This window comes from Erpetoichthys calabaricus, chromosome 13 (assembly GCF_900747795.2).
Source record: "Erpetoichthys calabaricus chromosome 13, fErpCal1.3, whole genome shotgun sequence".
Lineage (NCBI taxonomy): Eukaryota > Metazoa > Chordata > Cladistia > Polypteriformes > Polypteridae > Erpetoichthys > Erpetoichthys calabaricus.
The window spans coordinates 87,941,928-87,958,232 of NC_041406.2; the positions used below are offsets into that span (position 1 = coordinate 87,941,928).

At 37.6% G+C, this 16,305-nt stretch overlaps 1 protein-coding gene and 1 long non-coding RNA gene across 5 annotated transcripts in view; both read left to right on the forward strand.

Moving 5' to 3' along the window:
• LOC127530057 (uncharacterized) overlaps positions 1 to 16,305 on the forward strand; it is a 530,810-nt gene that overhangs the window by 267,178 nt on the left and 247,327 nt on the right. The gene's annotated exons all lie outside the window — the stretch shown is intronic.
• The window catches only part of znf516 (zinc finger protein 516), a 168,627-nt gene that overhangs the window by 148,189 nt on the left and 4,133 nt on the right, over positions 1 to 16,305 (forward strand). The window contains exons 6-7 of one of the 4 annotated variants that reach the window (XM_028817208.2): positions 3,575 to 3,642; positions 9,913 to 9,960. The exons of 2 other annotated variants lie outside the window; for them this stretch is intronic. In XM_028817208.2, coding sequence (XP_028673041.2) covers positions 3,575 to 3,642; positions 9,913 to 9,939 — 95 coding nt within the window. In that variant the 3' untranslated portion in view covers positions 9,940 to 9,960. Of the gene's footprint in view, positions 1 to 3,574; positions 3,643 to 9,912; positions 9,961 to 16,305 lie in introns of those variants that run through there. One more of the 4 variants, XM_051935703.1, reaches the window with a different exon arrangement.

Genomic DNA, 16,305 nt, shown 5'->3' on the forward strand with positions numbered 1-16,305 from the left:
GAACATCATAGCCGGCTTGGTATGGTTTGAGGGAATAGGACAAGTCTGGTGGGAAGAAGGTCGACCTGAGGGGCACAGTTGACGAGCAACTATAAAACTCGGAATAAGCCTGGTAACGGGCTCCAAACTAGCCAAATGCCTCATCATCTATTTACCATTTCATATAGAGGATTGGGACAGGAACAGTACCATACCAATTGTGCTCTTGGGCCTCCCTTGGCTGCGTACCGATGAAAGCCTCCCTGGCTACGTATCTATTTGGGCCATCATGGCTCTGTATCTGTGAAAGCCTCACGGGCTATGTATATAACTGGTCCTCCCTGGCTGCGTACCGATGAAAGCCTCCCTGGCTACTTTCTAAGGGAATCTTGTAATGATTACTTCCCCCAAACCATACCAAGCCGGCTATGCTGTTCTTGGCCGTAAGGGGTGCATTGCAAACTTCTCTTAGATGATGTGAGGACTAGGTTAGTTTGAAGGCCGACAAGATTCCCTTAGAACGTAGCCAGGGAGGCTTTCATCGGTACGCAGCCAGGGAGGCCCAATTATATACGTAGCCCGGGAGGCTTTCACAGCTACAGAGCCATGATGGCACAAAGGGATACGTAGCCAGGGAGGCTTTCTTTGGTACGCGGCCAGGGAGGCCCAAGAGCACAATTGGTATGGTACTGTTCCTGTCCCAATCCTCTATATCACGGGTGTCGAACTCCAGGCCTGGAGGGCCGCAGTGGCTGCAGGTTTTCATTCTAACCATCTTCTTCATTAGTGACCAGTTTTTAATGCTAATTAACTTCTTTTGCTTTAGTTTTAATTAACTTGACTCAGGCCCCTTAGTTGTGTCTTTTTTTTAATTAGCAGCCAAACAATAATGTGACAACGAGCTGCCAATGACCAGCTCACCTGTGCCCGTTCACGCAGTATCTGAAAATAAAGAAAAGTGAAGGTCTCGGTAAGGTTGATCTCTCAGGTCACCAAAACATTTTGACGAACAGAAAATCAACAGTTTTAGAAATGTCTTCTGTGGCAGAATGAGAGCAGCAACAGGCCACAAAATTAAATAACGGACTAAATTAATAGCAAGAATGAGCTTCTCATTAATAGATTGGTTGGAGTGAAATTGGTTGGAGTTTGAAATCCCAGTTTAGCTGCACATCTGTTGGCTCGTTTCATGTCTCATTTCTATTTGTCTGCCATTTCATGAAGAAACAAATCAATTCAGAGGATTGAATCCTTAAAAACAGGGCTATTAAAATGAAGGGAAAAGGAGTTAATTAGCAGTGAAAACTGATCACTGATTAGGAAAAGGGTCAGAATGAAAACCTGCAGCCACTGCGGCCCTCCAGGCCTGGAGTTTGACACCCCTGCTCTATATGAAATGGTAATTAGATGATGAGGCATTTGGCTAGTTAAGAGCTTCGTGGTGAAGCCTTTTCCGAGTTATGTTTGTTGCTCGTCAACCGTGCCCCTCAGGTCGGCCTTCTTACTAACCTAGTCCTCATGTCATCTAAGGGAAGTTGCATGCACCCCATCGCATCCGAGGCAGCATAGCCGCCGAAGTATGGCTAGGGGGAAAGTAATCATCACAAGATTCCTGTAGATTTCATACGCAGCCAGGGAGGCATTCAATGGAACGCAGCCAGGGAGGCATTCGATGGTATACTGCTCAGGAGACATTTTTCATTCAGTGGTCAAGAAGACCTATATTTGGGATACCTTGTTATGGTACTATTCCTGTCCCAATCCTCTGCATGATATGGTTAAGATCATAGGAGGTGGTAGGATGGAGTAAGCCTGTTGCAAGTTTGACCTCATTAACGGACGGATGTAAGCAAATTTTGATGCAAAAGAGTGATAGTCATCACTTAGATTATGTTTGAAAGTGGTAATTTGTATATCGATTATGGTTAATTGTCCGCACTGGTCATGTATGGTATGAGCATGCCAATTAAATTAACCAAATAATAAATTTAATCAAATAAATAACTATTTACATCAAATGGTTGCCAATTAAACCAAATTAACCAGATCTATTATTTCTCCAAGCTTATCTGGAGAAGGCAGTGAGCATATTAAGTGAATAAAGTAAGCCTCTCCTGCTCATAAGCTTGGAGAAGGACCGAATTCTGGATGCGGAGAGTCCAATTAGTTTAAGTGGTTTGTTATTAAAATCGTACCACTTCCCTCTCGCTCAAATGACTATGCCAAATGTCTGAACATTGTTTGTTCCGTAACTCTCTTTTACGAATGAAGAGATACTTTCGTATTTGTGTTCTTTTGAGAACTTAGCTCTTAGAGCTTGTTCTAAATTGAATTTGTATCTTACGGTGAGGTCAGTGACAATGGCATTGGTATTCTTGATCAAAATCAAGTCAGGTCGGAGAGACCTCCCATTGTTCAGTTTAATAGATTGTTCAGTTACTCCCACCGTTTACCCGCGCTTCATTGAATTTCTTCACTTTGACATTCAGAGCACTGGGTAGAAATCACATCGCGTCAACACCACTCTCCGGCTCTCGCGATGCTTTGTTTTAATTAAACAGTCGGATTCCCCTGGTTCGCACCAGTTCTAAGCCAGCTGCTAGACTGCGATGGGGAGAGGAGGTAGGGCGTCAGAGGCGGGCTGATGCGTGCCACAGCTGGGCTGATCCACGGGAAGAAAACAGAAAAACAATGGATATGACAAGATTAATAAATTATTAATAAAATTGATACCAGAGTTACTCATATACAGTTAAAAGCAATCAAAAACAAGTGTAAATATTAACCAAATCCATACAATTTCGAGTCAGCTGCATCCACGAACTATACGTACAATAAAGGAAATAAAACAAGCGTAAGAAAGTGTAGAATTAAGGCAAGTTTCACGAAAAGTGTTGTTAACAGTGTGTTTTAAGTCTTTAAGATTTAAACATTTGAGTTGAAGAAACTAACCTAATTTTCACTGGCAGAGCATTCCATACCTTTATCACTTATGGACGAGACACTCGGTTTTTATCCAACTGACAATCTCACAACTGCACCAGTGGAGCAAATGAACATCCGGTCTTAGTGTGTAGACATTTCTGGGAATATTAACTCGCTTGCATCTGCCTTTTTGACTTACCCTGGTGTTATACAAGTATATCCTTTCTTGAATTGTCTGCTTGTGCTGCCTCTTTTAGGATGTGTTAGGTATCCTTTCCAAATTTACAGAGTCCTTCCATTCCGGGCCTTGGCGCACTTCAGACTAGCGACTTACTTGTAGAAAGTGTGAATGATGCATACATAAGCTAGTCTGATGCAAAGTGACAGAGGCCAAATGGTAAGTAATGCAAGAAGTGGTCCTCTTTTACACATAAAGTTATAATTAACATTGTCAGTGATTGCTTTCTTCAGCATAAATGACTAAATTAAAAAGGGCAGGGGCCCCAGGCTGCCATTAGCATACTCTGTAAGTATAAGTGTCATGTTAAATTGGTATTTTCAGTCCACAGGCTACTTTTTTTTTTCCTAGTGATGGTAATCTGTAATGGTCTCAAAATAATGTTCGCTAACTGAAATCTTAGATTTTTAATGAGCCCCCTTGTTCCCACAGTGGTTTTTGAGTCTAATGGACTCCGAGGTTCTGAAGTTCACACCACCTCTGCAGATGCCCCAAAACAAGTATGTTTTATTATTAATTGGATGTTTTGTTTCATGTGCTTGTTGGGAAGAAGGTTTTTATAACAGCATACTCATCTAGAAAAAAAAAATATAATAATAATAATAATTCATGGATAAATACAAGTAATTTGAGTCGGTCAGGTGTTGTCACAAAATGTGCACTTCAGGAGGTCTGGAAACTCAAATGGAGGATGGAGTCTTTCCCTTATCTTGTGCTAGTAAATATTCACCTTACAGATATTCTCATTTTTTTTTTCCATGGTGAGGGATGAAGATCATCTTGAAGTGTGGAGGGCAGTCTGGTACCTCAGAGCTCTTAGATCTTTGTACACTCAGATTATCAAGGGCATCCATTTGGGGGTCCATGGATGTCATTATGTTGTTGACCTTGGCATGGAGGCCCACGTTCTGTTCTCAGATTTCCTGAGGCTTCTGTGTCTGTTTTGAAAACAGACTACACTCGGGCCCTGGCATCTCCAGTGGAGTTAAAATGTAATACATCATCACCAGCCAGGGTTTTCACTTGACCTTGGATTAAGTCCTATGTCCTTGCTGTTATATTAGAGTTCATTTTTCATATTTGGAGTCTCCTTTTGAATCTTCTTTTCTACTACCACATTCAAAATAGCAGCATAGCTTAAATTCCACCTTAATAAACGGACAAGTGTCTTTGTGTCTGTCTCTCCATCCATCCAGCAATAAATGTGTTGCATTTGTCATTCCAACGGACGGTGCATCACAAACATTAACACAGAATCCCGTACCAAATGGCATATAACAAAGACATACTTTGTGTATGCTATGGTGCACTGAAAACGTTAGCGCTGAGAAGTAAAATGATTGCTTAAATGTCAACCCATCTTAGACGGGGATCACAGCTAGTATTAGTTAATAGGAAATGTGAAATTGGCCATGTTGAAATATGTGACTGTGCTTAGCACTTTCCTGAATTTCACAGAAGCAAGTACAGTATGATAAATGAAAGGATAAATCTATCTATCTATCTATCTATCTATCTATCTATCTATCTATCTATCTATCTATCTATCTATCTATCTATCTATCTATCTATCTATCTATCTATCTATCTATCTATCTATCTATCTATCTATCTATCTATCTATCTATCTATCTATCTATCTATCTATCTATCTATCTATCTATCTATCTATCTATCTATCTATCTATCTATTGTGCCCGGCTGAGATGCCTCTGAATTGGAAATAATGTGCTCAGGATCTTACCCGGAGTGCTAGGTGGCAGCCCCACTGGGTTGCTGCGGCACCTCAGATTCCCACAGGGCATACAGGGAATTTGGGAGATTGGTGGCTCAGTCCTGTTGGTTTTTGAGGGTACCGCCATGGGGTGCTGCAGGGTCTCCTGAACCCTATTTCATCTGGCTCCCTCCTTACCTGTAAGTGCTTCTGGATCAATCCTATGGGACACTGGAAGAGAGGTGGAGGCAGAGATATAGACAGAGGAAAAGCAAGAAGACAAAGTGTTTGCTCTTGCTGTGCACTGCTTGGAGCTGTACTGTACTGTGCATTGGTGCTGGTGGGAAACAATTTGGAAAGTGTTTCCCACTGAATAATCTCCATCTGTATGTGTCAGGTTTGGGTAGCCGGAGCGCTCTCTGCAGCTCTATCTATCTATCTATCTATCTATCTATCTATCTATCTATCTATCTATCTATCTATCTATCTATCTATCTATCTATCTATCTATCTATCTATCTATCTATCTATCTATCTATCTATCTATCTATCCAACATCTTTAGTGTACATAAGGGTCATGCAAGCTTTATTTAGCCTATCATAGCAAAATAGGGTCCAATAGAACCAACCACAGGACAGAGGGCATATTATAAATATGCCATTTCAAATTTCATAATGTGTTCACAGTTTAGAAATTACATGGCTTGTTCCGAGCAACAAACCAGTATAGCAAGATACCCCTTTATTCAAGTGGTCAGTTGATTTGTGTAAGTACAAACAACGGCTTTAAAATTCCTGAACGCTGGGCAGCCAGATCATGGCTCCCAGCCTTAAACCAGAAACGTGGAAGGGTGGCTAAGCATTACATGAAAGGTTAAAGCTTTAAGTTTCAGTATAGAACAGCTTTATATAATACACAGATAAAAAGTCATAAACATTGAAATCTCGAATTCTAGCACTAATGTAGAGGACAACATTTGTGCAGCAAAATTCTGACTTCCATGCTCATCTTGGAAAGTTCTGGAAAGAGTTTCCATTTAGTATGCCCTAGCTTGACGAAGTCATTGAACATTTTGTGGCAATCCTTGACCTTCTCATTGATGAGTATCACATTTCCTAGATCTGCTGAAATAAATGTCTTGCATTTAGCAACTAAATACTATGTTCAACTTGCAAAATTTTAATTCCTGTAGAGTGTTTTCATTTTTCTTTTTGACTAGGCTGAATTGAACCAACCATCAGTTACACTCCCTGGCTCTCCAGATCAGCTGGCAGTAGGGCGCACAGGTTTTTCTCTATACTGCATGTTCTGCATTCCATCACAAGAATTTATACTTCAGTGCCAAAATTCGGAAACATAACGGTAGCAGCGGTTTTGCAGTAGTGCTGCACTTCAGAAAGACACAACAATGCTTGAGAAATACGAAAGTGAAGCCTACATATGAAAATGTCTGACGGCGGTGACGATACCGCACCGCATTAACAAACGGCAGAAGTCAAGTCTGGAAACAGGTTGTGTTCAAGGCAGGAGAATATCGGCAGGCGATGGGCAAAACATCGCATTTTATTGCTAAATATGAATAAGCAAGTGCTAAATCTGTGTGACTCATTTGGTTTTTTAAGGCAAATTAAACATTTGCGAATGTAACCTCTCAAATGTGATGAACGTAGTAAGGGCATCAATTGAGCGCGGCGAATAAAGGCGTTCGTAGATAATTTAGTTCAAATGGCTCTGGAATATGTGAAGAGCAACAAAGGTGCAGATCTTTATTTACACGCGCCTTTATTCGCTGTGCCCAATTGAGGTCACCCTTTTGAGGCTCGCCTTTTTGTGCGCTCCCTTATTGAAGGATACCATCTTGTACGTCCGCTGGCTTGTACGTCCGTAATATACCTTTAATTTTCTCTGGCAGTAATACAGGCGTGCGCGTCGGTAATATGACTTTAATCTCCTCTGACAGTAATACTGGCTTGTATGTGGCTGTAATATGCGTCACTGTATTGTGTACCTTTAATTTCCTCTCGCAGTAATACTGGTTTGTATTTCCGTAAAACGCCTCTAACGTTCTCTGACAGTAATATCGCGCATCACACCGTGCCCCGCGCATGCGCACTTCATCAGAAGACACCCACACACGGACACCTGGATGCACATAGGGATTTTATATACAGTATATAGATTAGATAAGACGTTCGTCCATCCAATGTCCATGCCCTGGCTTGGGCGTAACGTCATCCAACGTCCACAAGAGGGCCGGAATGCACGACGAACAAAGGCAACAAGAAGAGCAAAGAAAGAGGAGTGTAAGGACTAGAATGTCAAGTGAAAAAAAACATACAACATGTCTTACATAGAAAGAGGAGTGTAAGGCACATCCAGTGAACGCGGGTTCATAAATGCGTGAAGCGATTGAAGCAAACAAACTTTTCACCAATAGAAACCATTTTATTGCTAGATTAGTGTGAGATACTTTGAAAACTTTACAAGGGTTCCAAAGTAATGGATTAACGGTGAGTTCACACAGGAAGCCTAAAGATTTGGACAAATGTAAGAATGATAGGGCAGATTTGGACAATTAAAGAACCAGGGGTTTGAGCCGTTTGAAATATGAATTAATTTGACTCTTCCATTACATGTCACTCTTTACTAAGTTTTTTAAGCCAAATAATGGCAAAGTTTTTGCTGACCATAAAATAGCAAAATGTTGCAAACCTAACAGAGGGATTCTCTGACAAAGCAGATTTTAAACTTATGTTGTTAGAAAACCAGCTTTAAAGAGGTTGTTTTAAATGAAAATATCCTGAATTATCTTGGAACTAACTCGGTACTGATGTAATAATGTTTGAATTTTTGCTTTTTGCGTTGATTTTAAGCACTGTTTTTCACTTACTTGACAGAAAATGTCAAGAGAATAAATTCAGATTGTAACGGCCGACCCCTTACCCAGCCGGCAGCTACACTACCAAGACCTGTGGCCGTACCCCGAATATAATATTTTACCCTCAATCGACAGTTTACACAAGCACGCAAAAGCAGGTATGTCAAATAAGTGAATATATTAAATGGAACACAACAAAACACTACTGCACATTCCCCACATAGAAAATATATATATGTACTAGCTGATTACCCAGTGGCTTTGCTCACTGAGTGCAAGGGAAAAAAATAAAATGTAGTATTTATAAAATAAGTTTGTTAATTACCAATTTTATTTTTCAACAAATAAAGAGCATTTACAATAACATAGAAATCAATATAAACAACATTATTAACATCATTATCATATGAGAATATGCAGTAATATATAAGAAGCACATTGCATATAAGTATAAATTATTAAACAGTAAAATATTTTGATAAAAGAATTTGAACAACATATAAGAAGCGTATAAATTATTAAACAGTAAAACATTAACATTTAAGAAGTAAAGATACATTGAGTACTACTGCAGTGCTTTCGGGTATACTAAATTTTTTGGTGTACCTACCCGAGAACACGAGACATATAACTGACCGTGGGAGAAGCATGGATTTTAAACACGCGTTGAGTTCATCCGCTGGTGTCCCTCGTGGAATAACTGGTAATTTTTGACAAAAATCTCCTGCGAGTAAAATGACAATACCTCCCATTATTTTGCTAGGATCTCTGAGATTTTGCATTGTTCAGTTTAAGGCTTCATAAGCTCTTTTATGTGCCATGGTGCACTCATCCGAAACTATTATCTTTGAATGTTGCAAGACTTTTGCCTTTCCAGAGCTCTTGCGTATGTTGAAAATGTTGTGAGCGAGGTTTAATGGTAAATGCAATGACGAATGTGCTGTACAGCCTTCATCTAATAATGCAGAAGCGATTCCCCATGACGCGACAGCCAGAGCTATGTCACTACTCGCTCTCTCGGCAAGAATCAGGTTTACTAAGAATGTTTTTCCTGTTCCTCTGTGGTCATACGTAATTCCATTTCAAACACTCATACGTAATTTCCGTTTCAAACGCGAAAAGAATTTCATGTATATAAATATGTATGTACTGTATATCCCTCCACCAAAGCAGCAACGTGACAACACCATATATATACACACAATAACAAACCCTCTCTTGCCCCTGTAACATATAACGAACAACACGAATAACAACAATGAATAAATACGGAATGACAATAATCGTGAACTTGAGTCCGGGTATATTACTGTCCTGAATACGGATGACTGAAAGAATGGAGTGAATCACCCGGAAAATGGAACAATCTCACCGTGTTAGTCCTCAGTATGTGGTGGATAATGACGTCCAACCCCGGGGTCTCTGGCGATGATTGAACTGAAGTAAATCCGGCGGAATGAAAAACAAACTGGATACAAAGCGCGATGGGAAAAATAGCAGGTAATTGTGGTTCATAGTCCTAAAGTGAAATCTCCGTCTTTCTCCTTCCTCTCCTCTTTTCCCTCCTGATTGTTTAAATAGTAAAGAGCTAGATGTAATTGATTGTGAACAGGTGCTTTCCATCTTGGGGCTGTGGTCTCTCCCTCATCCGTCCCCTCTGTATTTACGGGGACAACATTCACTGACGCACACATTATAAACAGCAATCGGGACGATGGAAACTAAACGCACTCAGCACAAACATTGAAAACACTATTACTATGTAGCCCCGCTACAAGATTGTGCAGTGCACATGTTAAGATAAATCAGGTGGTCCATGTTGATATTCTCTTTATAAACCCTATGTTGAAATCCCTCTACGATTATAACACCCCCCACCCCACCCCCAGTTGTATGTCTATCACACACTAAAATTCGAGCCCTGTATCGTACTTTGATATTTATGTTAGTTGGGTAAATTATTTACCACATTTTATAGATGTTGTTAGTATTAGTATTTACAGTATATGTTTTATTTTATATTACAGAAAAAGGCACAATATTGTTCACTCAAATGACGGAGGTACTTTTAATAATATACAGGTGAATGGGATTTGTGTTTTTGCTGTAGTATCAAATAAAATTTCACTAGTATTGGTATCTGGTATCGTGACATCCCGAGTTCCATCATCTGTAGCTCCGGAGAACCAGGCAGTATAACTGAAGGTTATAAAAGTGAGTAACAATATCTTTCATATTAATAATATCTTGTTCATAAAGATGCACTATCTATTTTTTTGTGATGAGTATTGCTGTTCTGTTGTTTAAATGTTTGTAAGAGAACTCTTTCACCCTTTCTCTGTGCTCTGTGTGGTGGTGTACTTTGCGAAATTCACTTTATCTTAACTGCTTCGCTTGTCTCTCTTTTGTTTCTAATCTGGAAAAGCTTTAGTTAGATTTGGCTTCTTTCATCGCTCCACAGATGCTGTGGGACACTGGCACAACAAACTCTGGATAATGAGAAAGCGAACTGACTGTGCTAATGTCTCAAAAAGAGAAGGGCGTTAGAATGAGAGAGAGCGATGACACAATGCACAACAGATTTTAGCACGTAAAACATACCAGGAAAAATATTCAAGAATAGAGACGATGCTTTCTTCCGAATGAGTTGAAGAGCAGTCTTATCTCAGCTGATTTTCCTGAACACATCCAAGGCAGAAAAGGACATGTCTTTCCATTTCTGTTCAACAACAACGCTAAGATTTGTTTATCTCTGTTTCATTTTAATGTCTGTTATACCCCTAGTGTCAAGTCCACATTTATTTGCACTATTCATAATAAGACAGAGCATTGAGATGGGATGAGTTTATGGTTTTTTGGATGTGAATATGAATTTTAACAAAGTTCCCAGCTAGAGACTGACAACAAAACTAACCACAAGAAAGCGTCAAAAAACCTTACAACTACTTTTAATAGCATTAGTTAAATAAAAACGCTAAAAGTAAGTCTTTAGAACCTTACAGTGATATTTAGCACCATTGATCAAACAAAATACAAGTCCTGTATTTCCTATCCTGTCCTATACAAGTTCATATGATTTACAGTCATATGAAAAAGATTGGGACCCCCTCTCAGCCTGCATAATAATTGACTCTCCTTTCAACAAAAAAGACAACAGTGGTATGTCTTTCATCTCCTAGGAACATCTGAGCACTGCGGTGTTTTCCGAACAAAGATTTTTAGTGAAGCAGTATTTATTTGTATGAAATTAAATCAAATGTGAAAAACTGGCTGTGCACAAATGTGGGTCCACTTGTCATTTTGCCGATTTGAATGTCTGTCACTGCTCAATGCTGATTACTTGTAACACCAAATTGGTTGGATGAGCTCGTTAAGCCTTGAACTTCATAGACAGGTGTGTCCAATCATGAGATATAAAGGTATTTAAGGTGCTCAATTGCAAGTTGTGCTTCTCTTTAATTCTCCTCTGAAGAGTGACAGCATGGGATCCTCAAAGCAACTCTCAAAAGATCTGAAAAGAAAGATTGTTGAGTCTCCTGGTTTAGAGGAAGGCTACAAAAAGCCATCTCAGAGGTTTAAACTGTCAGTTTCAACTGTAAGGAATGGAATCAGGAAATGGAAGGTCACAGACACAGTTGCTGTTAAACCCAGCAGGTCTGGCAGGCCAAGAAATATACAGGAGCGGCATATGAGCAGGATTGTGAGAATGGTTACAGACAACCCACAGATCACCTCCAAAGACCTGCAAGAACATCTTGCTGCAGATGGTGTATCTGTACATCGTTCTACAATTTGCACAAAGAACATCTGTATGGCAGGGTGATGAGAAAGAAGCCCTTTCTGCACTCACGCCACAAACAGAGTCGCTTGTTGTATGCCAATGCTCATTTAGACAAGCCAGATTCAATTTGGAACAAAGTGTTTTAAACTGATGAGACAAAAATTGAGTTATTTGGTCATAACAAAAAGCGCTTTGTATGGCGGAAGAAGAACACAGCATTATAAGAAAAACACCTGCTACCTACTGTCAAATTTGGTGGAGGTTCCATCATGCTGTGGGGCTGTGTGGCTAGTTCAGGGACTGGGGCCCTTGTTAAAGTCGAGGGTCGGATGAATTCAACCCAATATCAACAAATTCTTCAGGATAATGTTCAAGCATCAGTCACAAAGTTGAAGTTACGCAGGGGTTGGATATTCCAACAAGACGATGACCCAAAACACAGTTGGAAATCTACAAAGGCATTCATGCAGAGGGAGAAGTACAATGTTCTGGAATGGCCGTCACAGTCCCCTGACTTGAATATCATCAAAAATCTATGGAATGATCTGAAGCAGGCTGTCCATGCTCAGCAGCCATCAAATTGAACTGAACTGGAGAGATTTTGTATGAAGAATGGTCAACAATACCTCCATCCAGAATCCAGACACTCATCAAAGGCTATAGGAGGACAGCGTCTAGAGGCTGTTAGATTTGCAAAAGGAGGCTCAACTAAGTATTGATGTCATATCTCTGTTGGGGTGCCCACATTTATGCACCTGTCTAATTTTGTTATGATGCATATTGCATATTTTCTGTAAATCCTATAAACTTAATGTCACTGCTGAAATACTACTGTCTCCATAAGGCATGTCATATATTAAAAGCAAGTTGCTACTTTGAAAACTCAGCAAATGATAAACAAAAATCCAAAGAATTAAGAGGGGTTCCCAAACTTTTTCATATGACTGTATTAGCACCGTCAATCAACTGAAATATTAAAACTAGGTACCAAGAATGTTAGTGCTATTTAGCACCATTGATGAAATAAAAGCAACTCAAATCAGTTTCAAAAACCCTCAAAACAATATTTAGCACCATCGATTAAAGCAATAAAATAAATTTGAGAAAAATACAACAGAATTAACAACAAAAATAAGTTTCAGTAAACCTTATAATTATATTTAGCACTTTTGATCAAATAAAACACTACAATTAACTCTCTATAAACCTTACAATGATATTTAATGCCATTGAGGAAATAAAACACTGTAAATAAGTTTTAAGAAACTTGCCAGGGTATTTAGCGCCCTCAATTAAACAAAACATTAAAATGTGTAATGAAACTTTATAATGCTGTTTAGCACTGTTAGTCGAATAAAACATTACAAATGAATCTTAAGAAGGCATTCGATAATATTTAGCTCCATCGATGAAGTTAAACGCTATAAATAAGTTTCAAGGAACTTGTAATATTTAGCGCCTTCAACTGAACAAAACACTAAAGAAGGTTTCAAGAACTCGTACGGTAATATTTAACACTGTCGAACAAACAAAGACAGTAAAATAAATTCGAAGAAAGTGTACAACAATATTTAGCACAATTAAATAAAACAAACTTTACTGTCATGAACCTTGAAATGTAGTTTAGAACCATCAGTGAAATAAAACACTAAAATGTTTAAGAACATTTATAGCCATTGATCAAACCAATAAAATAAATCTGAGGAAACTGTACAATAGTATTTAGCACAGTTAAGCAGTAAAAATTAGCATCTAGAAACTCGATAATAATATTTGGCGCTGTCAGTCAAGCAAAACACTGTGAACAAGTCTGAAGAAAATGTCTGATATTTAGCACTATTGATGAACTAAAACTTTTCACGCAAGTTTCAAAAACCTTTACAACAATATTTAGTACCATTGATCAAATAAAACGATAAATTTAATTTGATAAAACCATACAAAAGTGTTTAGCTCAGTTAAATAAAATATACAAACAAGATTCAACAAATCTAACGAGTAATATTTGGCACAATAAATCAAATAAAACACTACAAATAACTCTCTATAAGACCTTACAATGATATTTTATACCACTGATGAAAGAAAGTACTACATATAAATAAGTTTCAAGAAACTTCCAAGGATATTTAGCACTGTTAATTGAATAAAACATTAAAATGTTTGATGAAAGCTTACAATGCTATACAATATTTCAAAAAAATCTCAAGAAGATCTACGATATTTAGCATCATTGATGAAATAAAACTCTAATGCTGCATTAACGTGCTCACGGACAGACTGTAAATTTGAGTCTACAAATCGAACATTCGATGTGAATGCATTACAAACTAATAGCTATAAGTCAGAGAGTTTGAACAAAACAAAGCTCCCTGAATTGTCCAAGTTGTGACGTAATGCTAACATTTCACCTCCTTCAATTTTTTAATAGATCAGACCGAGATTCCATTTTTTATTTGAATTGCATTTGGAGCGAAGTGACACACATTTATTTGGCTTTTTATTTCCACCAAATTTCTGTTTATCTTTAATTGTTTTGTTTTGTGTTTCTCCGAATAGTCCATCCGGAAACTGAGAAGGTGAAACGTTGAAGGACAGAACTCCACATAGTCCGAGAACTTGGTACCACAAATAAAGATAAGTTACAAAACACTTATACAGTGAAATTTAGCAAAACACATCAATCAAATAAAATAAATCAAAAATATGTTTGAACAAAGACTACAATAATATTTACATACAATGAAAAATAAGTTTCAGGATAAGATCAATGATATTTAGCATCCTTGAAGAGTTCCCTTACAATGACAGTTAGCAATGTCAGTTTAACCAAAAACTAGAAAAATGTTTCAAGAAAGCTTAACAAAATTTAGCACCATCAATCGAATAAAACTATAAAATAAATTTTAAGAAAGTGTACTATAACATTTAGCACAGTTAAATTAAACAATAAAAATAAGTGGCAAGACACTTCACAACAATATTTATACTAATACTATACTAAATACTAAAGGAAACCTTACAGTGGTATTTAGCACAATCAAATAAAATACTACACATCAGTTTTAAGGAGATCTACAATATTTAGCACAATCGATGAAATAAAACTCCAGTGCTGTGTTCATGTGCTCTTGGGCAGACAATAAATCCAAGTTTCCGAGTCAAGAATTTCACATGAATGCACTACAAACTCAGAGCTAGTCAGAGGTTTAGTCAGACGATTAGTCGAACAATTAGAACAAACAAAGCTGCCCGAATTCTCCAAGTTATGACGTGACATTGACCTTCCACCTTAATCAATTGTTTAAAATGAAACATACAACCTGGTGAACCCTAATGCAACTTTTTAATTAAATTGCATTATAGCAAAGTGATACACATTTAATAAGTGTAGTTTGCTCTTTATTTCCACAAAAAATGCCTTTATCTTTAACTTTATTATTTATTTTACAGTTCAAGTAACAAATCAATAGTGACCTTGCATTTCCCTGAATAATCCGACTGGAAACTGAGGAGGTGAAACGCCACAAGTCAGAACCCCATATAGTCCAAGAGCTTGTGAACGCAGCATAAAAATAAGGTTCCTGCAATGATATTTAGCGCCGTCAATTGAACGAAACACTTAACAAAAGTTTCAAGAACCCTTACAGCAACATTTAACACCACACATCAAATAAAACAAGAACAAAAAATGGAAGAAAGTGTACGATATTATTTAGCACAATAAAAAATAATTTTCAAGATAAAGACATTGATATTTAGTATCGTCAACAAAATAAAACACTATAAATGAGTGCCAAGAAACTTTAGCAGTGTCAGTTTAACAAAACACTTAAAAATGTTACAAGGAAACTTAACGATATTTAGCAATATCAATCGAACAAAATAATAAATTTCAAGAAAGTCAGTCAGTCATTATCCAACCCACTATAACCTAACACAGGGTCACGGGGGGTCTGCTGGAGCCAATCCCAGCTAACACAGGGTGCAAGGCAGAAAACAAACCCCGGGCAGGGCGCAAGCCCACCGCAGAATTTGAAGAAAGTGTACAACAATATTTAGCACAATAAATCATTTTCAACATAAAGACATTGATATTTAGCATCGTCGATGAAATAAAACACTACAAATAAGGGTCGAGAAACCTTACAATGAGATTTAGTCCTGTCAGTTTAACAAAACATTAAAAATTTCTTCAAGGAAACTTGATAATATTTAGCAATATCAATCAAAAAGACAATAAAATACATTTAAAGGATGTGTATAACAATATTTAACACAATAAAAAATAAGTGTCAAGATGAAGACAATGATATTTTGCATTGTCGATGAATAAAACACTAGAAATAAGTGCCCAGAACCCTAATGTAATGGTATTGAGCAGTGTCAGTTTAAGAAAACACTAAACTTTTTTTCAAGAAAATGTAATGATATTTAGTTCCATCAATTGATTGAAAGCAATATACAACAGTATTTACAACAATGAAAAATAAGTTTCAAGATGTAGACAATGATATTTTGTATCGTCGATGAAATAAAATAGTATAAATAAGTAAGTATAAGCTAAGAAACCCTGTACAATGAGATTGAGCAGTGTCTGTTTAGGAAAACGCTAAATGATATTTAGCACCATCAATCAAATGAAGCAATAGAATATTGATAATATTTAGCACAATTAAATTAAGCAACATACATGAATGGCAAGAAACCTTACGATGATATTTATTACCATCAATCAAACACGACAAGTTAAGCTTCGTGAAATCTTAAAGCTATATTTAACACAGC